This window comes from Hippocampus comes, unplaced genomic scaffold (assembly GCF_001891065.2).
Source record: "Hippocampus comes isolate QL1 unplaced genomic scaffold, H_comes_QL1_v1.1 scaffold29, whole genome shotgun sequence".
Lineage (NCBI taxonomy): Eukaryota > Metazoa > Chordata > Actinopteri > Syngnathiformes > Syngnathidae > Hippocampus > Hippocampus comes.
In genome coordinates, this window is record NW_017805820.1 from 3,022,577 (window position 1) to 3,034,961 (window position 12,385).

Below are 12,385 nucleotides of genomic sequence, written 5' to 3' on the forward strand. Positions count from 1 at the left end.
CAGTTTTCATGCAGCTCATACCATATTATTTTGTTGTATTAATCCGCCACACCTTAAATGCCGGTCCCTGAAAATATTGTCTGACTTAAACCGGTCCGTGGGGCAAAAAAGGTTGGGGACCCCTGGGCTAAGTGACACATTTTCAGACAGAATACTTTAGAAATGACATCCGGGCAATCAAAACTGACGTTAAATGCGATGCTCATCGTGTCTACAAAGCATTCTAGTGACCCTCTCACAGCCAAAGTCGAACATTTCAGAATTTCCGAAGAACAATTACAGCTCACCCAGCCAGAATGAACTTGAACATTTTGTTTTCTGAATCCACCTGGTGATTCCATCACGCCTCATTCAAATGTTCTTTTTTTTTTTCGGAAGAAAAGTCTTAAACGCTTGTCTCACCATTCTTCCAGTGAGTGAGGGAGTGAGGGAGCGTGTAAATGTTCTCACTGGTGGAGCTGGAGCTCGACACACTCGAGGAGTCACTGCCAGGCGAGGGGGTGTCCGTCCTCAGGTTATACCTTTGTCCGCTCCCTTCCATCGCGGCTTCGTTGTCAGGGCGCGCGCTTGCCCCCTCCTCGCAGCCGTTCAAGTTGCTGAAGGTAATCCTGGCGTTCAGGATGTGATAGAGAGGGATCTCTGTCGGGGGGGGGGCAAAGAAATGACATTTGATGCATTTTCATCCTTTTTCAAACAAGCATTTCTTGTTCCTTTGCTCCCTCTTCACTTTTCTACGACCGCTTCCTTCCATCCGTGTCAAATATTTCACCTTTTCATTTTTATTCCCACAACCTTCTGTTTTTTTCCCGCCCGGCTTGCTCGGCACTCACCGATCTTGACGGGAAAGCCGGGCGGCAAGCGCAGCATGATGAAGTCACGCAGCTTGGCAAACAGGGCGTTGGAAATGGCCATGAGGTCGATGATAGGCGCCACTTGATCTGCCAACGAAAGAGGATGGGACTCGCACAGCCACAGCTTGGCTTTGAATCTGGAGAAAAGAGACTTGATGAATTAACATGACTTATCTTTCAGCTCGGTCAACACTTAAGGACCTCATTTGTGTCTTTTACATCCCGAATCCTGATTATTACTTTCAATAGATATTGATCAGAGAATCTGATAACAATGACAGTCAACGAGTCTCTGAGTCGCGTTTGGCCGATCGATGCCCAAGTTGAAAATGGATCCATGAATGAGTGTGGCATTGAGAGCAGCCTTACAGATTTCCTCATCATCATGTACTGTCGCCTTGAATTACGCAGCGATGAATAGTGAGCTGAATGCAAAACATGACAAAAGAGGCCATTGCGGTGACAAACACGCAGTGCCTGGATACTGCTTGTTATGAGCTCCCTTTTAAAAACACGGTGTGCTTTTATCACAGCTATCAGTTTAGCAGTGGACGGCCTGCTATAGATTTACAAACTAAATTCTAATATTTAATCATGAATAATTTTTCCAGTAAGTTGTGATTTCAGGCTCAGTGTCAATGTCAAGTGAATGGGGACAGGGCCTTCAAAATCAGCAGCGCTTGCCGACGTAACGTCAACTATTTGTCATGATTCTGTTTGTGACCAACAGGTGGCACTGTAGGGCTCCGCCTGCAGCTGCACACCTGTTGGTCATTGCGTCATTAGTTGTTTAAAAGGACTTCCGACACAATCACTCGGTGTCGTGTCATTGTTTCTGTCATGGTTTCTTTTGCTGTTTCTGTTACTGTTAGTTTTTTTGCTTCAGCCATGGTTTTTATTTGTTACTTTGGATTCATTTTGTTTTCATGACTTTGTTTTGAATTTAGTTTCCTCAGTAGTTTATTCAAACAATTTGTCTGGTTCACCCTGCTCCTCCTTCCTGCCTGCTTTTTGGGGTCCTCCACCACCACGCAATCGTGACACTATATCATCGATGGAACTGTTTTGTTTTTTTTCAATCAATTTGACTTCAAACTCACCTGACACGGCCAGCTCACTGGCCTCCAACGACATCCGCATTTTTACTTCCTCTGATCGGTCGGCGAGTGCAAAAAAATATGACTAGCCAAATTCGATGAGCGAAACGCGGCTGTTTTGATCTGCACTACGGGTCGAACGACTTCAGATTTGTTGTCGTCGATGCTACTTTAATGCTTGTTGAGTCCACGTGAATCAGTGATGTCATTGATGCTATTCTTGACGTGCTGTGCATGCCACTATCAAAATGATAAAGACATAAATTGCTGCGCAAGTACTCACTCACTCACTCACTCACTCACTCACTCACTCACTCACTCACTCACTCACTCACTCACTCATTCTCCAAGTGTGTCTCTGTGTCCAAAACACACGAGTGGCAATTAGTCAAGCACAAGCTATTACTGTCATTTTGCAATGGAAAAGTTGACCCATTGATCGGTTCATTGGTTCAACACCTAATCTCCATACATGAATAGGCTAACTTTCATCATTTTAATTCCACAATAGCTGACTGAGGAGGAGAAATTGATTTGGTCTTGGGCATACTTCAAAATCCATTTTTAAGCAAGACTTTTCCATAAAAGGAGACGAGTCGCGGTATACACGCGCTGACCCAACCAAAAACAGAAGTGAAGGAAAACATATTTCAATGTACCTCCTGGTGTGCCGCCCAACCTCACATGCACAATGCAGTGGGGCTCAGACTTGCTAACCGCCCAATCACCGTGCTGGGCGTATGGCAGTAGCAATTATTTATTACACACTCCAGCACCATCTCAGTGATTTTGAAAATGTCATTTGAAAGTTCAAACGACGACTCAGCTTGAAGCAATTAGGCGTGATTCAGATACTGTACAGCTGTATTATTAATGCGGTGGCGCGGCGCTCGACTGGTTAGCACCTCGGCCTCACGGCGCAGAGGTGCATGGTTCGATTCCGGCTCTGGCCTTCCGGTGTAGAGTTTGCATGTTCTCCCCGTGCCTGCGTGGGTCTTCTCCGAGTACTCCGGTTTCCTCCCACATTCCATCGCTTTCCTTCACTTGTGTTTTGGTTGGGTCAGCACGTGTATGCCGGGACATGTCTCCAACAATACACAAACAGTTTGTTACTGGGTCACTGAGTTCACTGCTGCGAGTGCAGTTTTTTTAACTTTCACCGACACTTCACACGTTGCAGGAGCCTCGATTGCATGAAAATGATATGTTCCAAGCTCGCTGCAAGAAGAAAAGAGGAAAGTCCAATTCAGCAATTCAAAGAAGAATGGAATGAAAAAAAAGGCATCTGTTCCCTACAACAAGCACGAGTTCCATCTGCTGTGATGGAGCTGTGTCTCAATTTCGCCTTATGAGTGAGCCAAAGGAATTTTGAAGAGACATTTCCTCAAATTCGACTTTCTGCTCCGTGTCAAATTCGGATTTATCAACATATCACATCAATGATTCTCAAGTGAAAATGGTCCAACACTGGTTCTGAAGGTGGAGATGGCATTGAATGTTGTCTACTCTTCAAGTGCCCTGCGATTGGCTGGCGACCAGTCCAAAGTCAGATGGGATTCACTTCGGATCACCTGCAACTCTAATGAGGGCGAAGACGGATGGCTGGATAATAATGAATGAATGTCACCAGTGGTCTTATTTGGGGGTGCATGTCCATGATAGCTCAGAAGAAACCAATATGGCCGATGGACCCTCATAAATCAAATCAAGGCATCAATGTCATAAAGTACCACCAGAAATGGATTTGTAGTTTTGTCAGTTTGACAGCAACTTGGTGGCCGGGTTTGCAGGGCCACATCAATGTATGCATGGCTGCTTCTCTGTCAGCTGGCTCACCTCTGGGTCTTGGTGGTGAGTTGGCACGGGTGGCCGATGTCCCTCAGCGTGGGAGAAGAGCTGGGGTTGAAGTATTCCTCAGCGCTCAGCGCAGCGGGGTTGGTCGCTGCTGGAGCGGACATCTGGGTCACTAGGGCCTAAAGAGCCAACACAAATACAGTACAGTAAAAGAACCATACAAAGGAATATAATCAGAAAGGAGATTGCTTCAAAACCTCAAATCAGCTGTTCCGCTTTTTACAATTGTTCAATTCGACTAAATCACGGATAAAAGAACTGCAGATACTGCAAATTGTGAAGGATAGAGCCTGCAGTAAATTCAAGCATAATTTTATAATTAGATTCAATCCTATTCAATCCTACAGCGAATGTTATTTTTTTTTAGGCATGCCTTGCCAGCAATAAAAACATGCTCTTTACAAGCAATGTGAACGAACTCAAGATGCCGCGACTCACCCCGTTGTTTGTGCCCATGTGTTGCTCTGCAATCCCGAGGAAGTTCTGCAGGGGAGTCTTCCCACCTGCTCACACACAAACAGCCAAGACAATTAATGAGTGCTGGTAGACCGAAGATGTATTTTTTTTCAACACATCTCCGGCACACCTGACAATTTGGTGACAGAAAGTAGACAAAACCCTAGAGCAGCTAAAAACAAACACAGACAAGAATGACTGAGTTGAAAGGCGATCTCCAGGTGCCCAGATCATAGCGGTGATTTGTGATCGCCCCGGTCAACTTCACATCATCTGCAAGTGGGGGTCTTGCAGTTTGTTTTTAAATGTACTTTGCATGCTTCAATCTTCTGAAATTGTAAGTTACTTTGCTTTATTATGCAATACTAATTGACCTTTTTGTCAATCTTGCATTTGTTCAGCATATTAAAAATAAATACATAAATAAATAAATAAAAATGAAACTAAGTATTTCCAAAACATAAAACTCACAAACCTGCTCTAAAAGCTAAAAAAAACGAACTAAAATGAAAATGACCAAACTATGAGAATAACCATTGTGGCAACATCCTATATCAGCTGATAAATTATTAGAAACCTTTAATCTTGTTCTTGTTCTGGTCTGATAGGTGGTCCGTTCTGGTCCTGGTGATAAGCTCCACATTTGACGCAGCATACACCTAAAAATGGAAGAAAAGATGAAAATGATGGTGATAAGCAAACAATAAAGTAGCAAACGGCTGCTTGGCGCCATGCTGAATAAGAACTCGTTTTTATTGCTACAATAAAGATGTACAAAACATTAACCCCGCAGCAATACACGATAACAATTCAGCCCATCACACTATAATGTTCATCAAGTTACATCGTCAGGCTATGCTCCACGACCAGAATGTCAAATATGTCAAACAACAGCCGCGAGCAAAGTAGCTCAACTGAGTGGATCCATCTTTGCTCCGAACTTTTCATCAGTGACGTAGAAAATAGCAATTACTGCTGAGCCCTGTCCGAATAGCTTTTTTAAAGCACTGGTGATTGACGGTCCTCAATATGTGACGCATGTCTCCGTTTGATCCCTCATGACGCTTGAGCAAACAGATGCAGTCTAGGGTATCTATATTGTTCGTCTAAACCACAATAGAAACATCTTTTTCTTTCCATTTTGTTGGAGGCCATGAATCCTTTCAGGGAAAGCGGTCACTACAGTGGACGGCTTATCATGTGATCAGGTCACAGGGTGCATGAAAGGGTTAAGATGGGGACAATGAGGCCGACGAGCATTCTGGTGATAAAATCAAGCATCACAAGCAAAAAGAAAGCAATAGTAGTGTCAAATTGGAATTGTTCTGGAAAGCACACTTGTTGACGAGTCATCGCAGGAAACATCAACTGTGTGTTTTGCCTGGACAGGGTGAGAGACTCGACGGGCTGTCAGAGGCTCTCCCTACCTTGGCTTCATATCCGTTCACAGTCTCGGTCTTCTCGCTCCTCCAGCCCAGAATGCCTGTCTTGTTCCTGCAATCAACAAACTTGACATCAGTATACTAGCTCTGGAAAATATGTACCGGTACTGTCAATGTTTTTTTTCCTTATTTGGTACACAAATACACTGCTCAATGCAATGAGATTTGTTGAGGTATTACAGTTGGGAAATAACTTCAGGTATTGAAGAACGTCTCATCTTTTTACGAAAGAAAGTGGCACTAAAATAAAGGGAAAGGGGTTGTTTTTCTTTTTCGTGTCCCTAAATTGGTGCTCATTTTAATACAGTATAGTGCTGCTCAATTTACAAGGTCCTAATCCCGATAAATACTAAAAGAACATCAAATATTTGGTGCGCTGTGACTAGAGGATCTCATTTAAATATGGGCATGGAACATTTGTCTTAATTTATTTGGGTTTTACTCCATGGCTTGCCTAGAGTGTAATGTAAAACAAAAAGAAATCCATTTTCTATACCGATTATCATCATTAGAGTCGTGGGTGTGCCGGAGCTTGTCTCGGCTGATCTCGGGTAAGAGCCAGTCGATCGCAGACAGAAAGGAATCGACAGAAATGAACATCAAAATTATTATGGAGATAGAGTGCATGATTTTATTGGACAGTCGTGATTTGCTCACCAACAAATAGAAAAAGTTCAATAATGCAACAATGTAAACTGCATTACAAATTTGTGTGTGGCAATACATCATAGTGTGGAGGTCCAATTTGTCCCAGCAGTGCTCAGAAATTAAAACAGAAGCACTGAATGGCTTACAAATTATTTGATTTCTAAAAAAAAATAAATAAATAATGCACTGGAAGTGCACATGTACGTTCCATAAAGACGTAATATAACTTCCACTAACAACCCAGGCTAAAGCTAGCTCTTTCCTGACATACAAGATGTTGTTCTGTCAGTCGAGATATTACGGTATCACTCCAACAAACTTCCTTGATACCAATTAGTACTTTCCCGGTAAAAAGTGCTTTGGCAGCATCTTTTGTCAACTTGAAGCGAAATAGAAAGAGCACAAAAGTTGCAAATAGGTGAGTTTTTCTGACAGTAGGCACAAATAAGTTTATTTGTCAATCGCAAATTGTGAGTCGGTAGGGATTCAAAATATAATCAAGTCTTGAAAAAGTAGACTGTTGCTATGCTTTCTGTTCATGGTCGACTAGACTAAAGATATGCAACCCGTGTGCGGGGGCTTCACAGTTTGGCTTGCTCACATGCATTCTAAATAATTAATTTGCATATAGAAAGGGAGCACAATGACAAGCAAAATGCAAGGTTGACACTTTGAGCTACACACCTGACGAAAAGCTTACTTTCACCTCACAAACTTACCTCCACGTCGCTATCAGTCTTCTCGCTCTCTCTTGAAACTTTTTATTCTGCCCGTGTGCAAGTGGTCACAGTTGTGTAAAGAAATCAGTGCCATGAAGCATTACGCTTAAAGACAGGGAAAGTCAAGTGCGCTGTAATAAATTACTTCAGTGTCCAGAGGGGATAAGGAAGATAGGTTTAATTTATTAACTCGTCTTTTTCATTAGAAATGGCCTCACACGCTTTCTTTCTTTCCTTCCTTATTTGAAGGTTTGAGGCAGAGCATGCTGAGTTCATATCTTCATATCCTGTGCATGTTTCAGTTTCCAGTGTGAAAAGTTAAACCCGTCAGTATTATAGCATCATTAGCACTAATTCGAGCACCAATACAACATCCAATTTGATCTGAGAATATACACAGGAGGTGAGTGCAATGGCAAAGACGCTCAATCCCAATCTTCTTTATTATTACCGAATGCAATATTCAGGTAGGTTTGAAGCTGTTTCTTGATTTAACCTCAGATTTTCTTTGCAGGTGGAAGCACGGAGACTCATCAAGCTCGGTCAGTATCAAACTGCCCACTGGGCGACATAGAAGAGGCGGGTGAGAGGAGGATGTTAAAAAAAAAATGGACATCAATCATGCATGACCGCTTTCACCCTCTGTATGAGACAGTGGGTGCTTTAAGCGACTGCTTCGGCAACAGACCGCACACTGACACCCACAGTGCTGTTGCGGGGATGTCAGGATGTATAACATAAGCAATAGCGGTGAGTTTGTTGTGTCCAACATATAAAGCAGGGGTGCCCGACCAGTCAAGATCGACTGGTGGCCCGCGGATTGGTCCCACGTCGATCGCGAGGAATGTAGGGGGAAATGCGGGGGGGGGGGGGGATTTGTGTGCCTGTATGTGTTATTAAATTAATATATATCGTATTTTCTGCACTATAAGGTGCTTCGAAGTATAAGGCGCACCTTCAATGAATGGCCTATTTAAAACTGCTTTCATATATGGGGCGCACCATATTATAAGGCGCATAGAATAGAAGCTACGATAGTGGCTGCAGTTGCATTACGCATCCACTAGATGGGGCTACGCCACAGGTAATACAATACAATACAGTGTTATTTATATAGAGATTTCACAACCACTGCAGTTGTAGCAAAGCACTTTACACAGCATTCGTCCAAGAAATCTGAATATTGATCCATATATCAGGCGCATCGGGTTATAAGGCGCATTGTCGGCTTTTGAGAAAATGTAATGCTTTTAGGTGCACCTTATATAAAATACGGTATCCTACTGATAACTCCTTAGCCAATGCCCATCAGAGAAAGAATGCTTTGAGTTCGAATCTGTGAGGTCTTTTTGTCTGATGTGTATGCTGAATGTTTGCCCACAATCCAGACTATGTATCAAGTGGGCCAAGTCTAAATGTGAGTGTCTCTAGTCTACTGGAGAGTATCTGAGACATGTGGCATCCATTATATCTGACCTCTCAAAGGCAATGTTGCGCGTGTCCAGCTGAGTGGTCACCACAGCGGCAGACAGTCGCGCCGCCACCTGCTCGTCACTGGGCTGCACTCCCCCCAATAGGCCCAAACCAGCAGCTGTACTGCTGCAGGCGCCGCCTTTCCCTCGGCCAGGTGAAAGCGCCGCCAGAGATGAGACGCACAAGGTCTCACGGAACACCAGCTGCCTATCGTGGTCGACCTCGATCACCTCTGCGTTGGAGTCTGGGATGTGAGATGAGAAAGTTAGGGGTGCAGAGGAAAGTTAGGGCATCTTAAGAATCCAAAAAGATGACAAAATATCTCCAAACGTACAAATTGTGTTTCCGTGATTGATTTGAACAGGGAAAATGTTAATATAGGCGCACATGGGCAGAGGAAAAGGAGACAAACACAGTGGGAGAATATTTTGCAGAGTCGAAGATGAGTCCATGGAAAAGTCCAATGAAAAATTATTCAAGATGTAAGAGGAACAAATATAAACATAAAATGAGAACTATGGCACCAGGGGAGAAAAATGAGCACAAGGATTTGTGATGTAATTCCAAAGAAGGGTGCTGGGGAAAGAGACAGCATCACCAATCACCAACGAAAAATACAGACACAGTCACACTTGCGTAACTTTGGGATTTGTTTCATTTCGCATTTGCATCCCGTGATTGAGAATTATCAAAATGTGCTTGAGAAACCTTATGCTAATTTATGTGTGGAAATATCAGCTTAGTTTATAAATTGCCATACCGACTCAAGTGCAATGTCATTCTGACATTGGGAGTGATTTTTTTATGATTCTAGGTTCGTGCATGTGCAAATATAACTGAACATTTCGACCTTGTCCCCTGAAAATGAAGCTCCGATTTCCTCTTTGCCACGTCATCTGCTCAAATCCGGTCAGAGTGGTGTCGACGCGGAGACACTGACCACTCTTCCAAACCCTGTAGGTGTCGCTGGGGCAGATACGAGACACCAGGGGCACTGAGGACAAATATAAATAGATTAGATAGACAGATTAGATCGATTAGATAGAGATCTGAGATAGACAGTATAAATTGACGGTACAGATAATGCAGATGGACGATAGATAGATGGATACATAGACAGATAGATAGATAGATAGATAGATAGATAGATAGATAGATAACTAGCTAGATAGCTAGCTAGATAAGATAGCTAGCTAGCTAGATAATAATAATAATCATAATAATAATAATACATTTCATTTATAGATAGATAGATAGTCGGTGCTCCAAAAAAATGAAACACATAGTACCAACCCCAGCTGGTAAACTCCCATTTCATCTCCACATAGAAGTCCTGGGCCTGCACAGACAACACAATGCAACCATTAGTGAAAACAAAGCAGCAGAAAGCCATTGAAAAGAGAGCTGGTGAGGTAACGGCTTTATTTACAGATGGCCATTAACCCAATGGGCAGGAAAAGATAGAGTGTGAATAAAGAGGGTGATGCCTGCCAAAAGGTGTTGTGACTGGCACGGAGCACTGCTTGTGTATTATGTGCGCGTGGGTATATAATAGCACATGATGGAGGAGAAAGGATGTGGGTGAGCGCAGCGGAGGAGGAACGCTGCCTGATGTTTGTGACATTTGCAAGGGTGTGCTTGACTGCGCGTTGTGTGCGTGTCAGGGGTTCGCGTGCACCACGCGAATGTATATGGTGGTAGGTTCCCACAAGTATAGAAACAAGTAATGTGATGACATGACTGAAAGATATAAAGCCAGCCAGTTTAGAGTGTTCAATCAGCCTGCCATGCATGTTTTTGGAATGTGGGAGGAAACCAGAATACCCGGAGAAAACCCACGCAGCCGGGGAGAACATTTTAAAACAACAAAATTTAAAAAAATTACAACTAACAAATGAAAAAGTAATATCACACAAACTTGATAAGTTACATTGCGTGAAACTTGGGCATGCTAAAGCACCGCTAGAGTAAATCCAAGCAACCCCAAAATTTGAGAATTTTTCTTTGTTTGCGATTGTTTGTTTGGTTTTTTTTTCCTAAAGCTTTGGAAGTGTTGAAACCCTACAGAACTTGGTAGAAACCTTAAATTTTATCTCAACTACATACATCTATATACATATATAACTATACCTCTAACAATACGGTACCCAGTTCGAAAATGGTTTTGATATGTGGCAAATTTCTCAACTTCTACCACTCAATATCATCATAATTTCTGTCTGATATAACCGTGGCTCACTGTTTATGTTAGGTGGGTTAGTTGCAGGGTTTTTTTGTAGGTTAACCTTCTTCCCTGTACCTCTCAAACTTATGTTTTTATGCTTAATTTTGAACTTTTAGAGTGTTTCTTGTGGTCACTGTGCATATAAAACAAAGAAAATGTTCTCCCTTTTGCTTTTTTGAACTAAAAAGATACCTAGTTAAAACAAATACAAATTCAATAGCAATAACATTAGCAGGCAATTTATGTACTGCATTGATGGTGTCAATAACAAGGAGGGCAAAGACCGCAAAACATGAAAATGCATGAAAATCAAGTCAAAATAGGAACGCATGTCTGATAAACAAGCAGCAACGCATTTTGCAGTTTGTCCCTCGAGACTAATAATTTATTCGTGGGTTTTAAAGAAAGCGAGGAATATTCCATCTGAAAATAAGGATGTAAAATAAAAAAATAAAAAAAACTCATCTCTTATTCAAATGATAGCATCACTGCTTCAAAGCCTCTTTTGATGTGCAATTGTTGAGTTGTTTTGTTTTGTTTTTTTTGTTTTTTTGCATGTGTTTGTGTGAAAACTCACTTGGCGCAGTCGTTCCAGCAGTACGGGGATACCCGCCAGTCTCTTGGCGGTCCTCTGGTAGTCACGGTAACGCAGCACAAGGCGCACCAGCTCTGGATCTCTAGTACTGACTGCCTCCTGAAGAACTGAGAGATAGCGAGAGAAGTAGTGACAAATAAGAGACAATCACTTGGGCCTCATCTAAAATTGATGTGCGGGAGCAATTTAAGGCGGCAGGCAGAATCTGAAGTGGGTCGAAGAAAAATTTGGCATGACGAATAGGCGCATTTTTGAACCCATTCATCAGGTAGCCACTTCATTACTAATCTTACAGCTTGCTTGATACCGAAAGAAAGCTACAACAAGACAATCGTGTTTCTTAGCGACTAGAGCTGGAGGTTTTTTTCAACATTGGACTCAAAGTGTCTCCCTTGAGAACCACATGTCAGTTCATCACAAGGTGATACGTCAAATTTGCATAATGTACGCTAACGATAGCTGATTGAGTAAAATGAGAGTCAGCGGTGACATACATTTGCATCAAGTCGTTGAGCAGTGTTTTAAATCCAAACCACTTTACAACCTGAAAAATAACAACCAAGTCTTGTTCAAAGACGGGAGCAGAACAGACGTAAAACATCCCTGCCCGAGACAATCAACAGAGACGATCCTCCTTACTTGGTTTTAATAAACCGGTCGCTACGGCAAACAGCCATATGCATATCATAGATGTTATGTCAAATGTACTTTAATGAAAAAGAAACACAATAGCCACTCACCAGTCCAGCCGTTGCGGTTCTCTTTGCTGACATCAGCTCCATGCTGCAGCAGAACTCTGGCACAGTCCAGATGGCCCAGTGTGACAGCCAGGTGGAGAGGAGTTCGACCCCGGGGATCCACAGACTCTAAATCAGTCTGAGGGAAGAAAAAAAAAGAGAGGGAAACAGATACAGAGAGAAATTAAAGTAATGTGACATCAGATCGCAGAATATATCTGGAATAAATGCATAATAGTGTGCCTCTCTGCAGCGGGGGGGGGGGGGGGGGGGGGATTTAGATAACATA

At 42.6% G+C, this 12,385-nt stretch overlaps 1 protein-coding gene across 1 annotated transcript in view; it reads right to left on the bottom strand.

The window, feature by feature from the left end:
• ankrd13b (ankyrin repeat domain 13B) overlaps positions 1-12,385 on the bottom strand; it is a 27,765-nt gene that overhangs the window by 3,370 nt on the left and 12,010 nt on the right. Inside the window, exons 2-12 of the mRNA XM_019885860.1 lie at positions 12,100-12,235; positions 11,342-11,466; positions 9,834-9,879; positions 9,391-9,534; positions 8,544-8,784; positions 5,686-5,752; positions 4,836-4,917; positions 4,241-4,305; positions 3,785-3,921; positions 831-988; positions 451-639 (exon numbers count right to left, since the gene is read on the bottom strand). Of these exons, the coding sequence (XP_019741419.1) occupies positions 451-639; positions 831-988; positions 3,785-3,921; positions 4,241-4,305; positions 4,836-4,917; positions 5,686-5,752; positions 8,544-8,784; positions 9,391-9,534; positions 9,834-9,879; positions 11,342-11,466; positions 12,100-12,235 (1,390 nt within the window). The remainder of the gene's footprint in view (positions 1-450; positions 640-830; positions 989-3,784; positions 3,922-4,240; positions 4,306-4,835; positions 4,918-5,685; positions 5,753-8,543; positions 8,785-9,390; positions 9,535-9,833; positions 9,880-11,341; positions 11,467-12,099; positions 12,236-12,385) is intronic.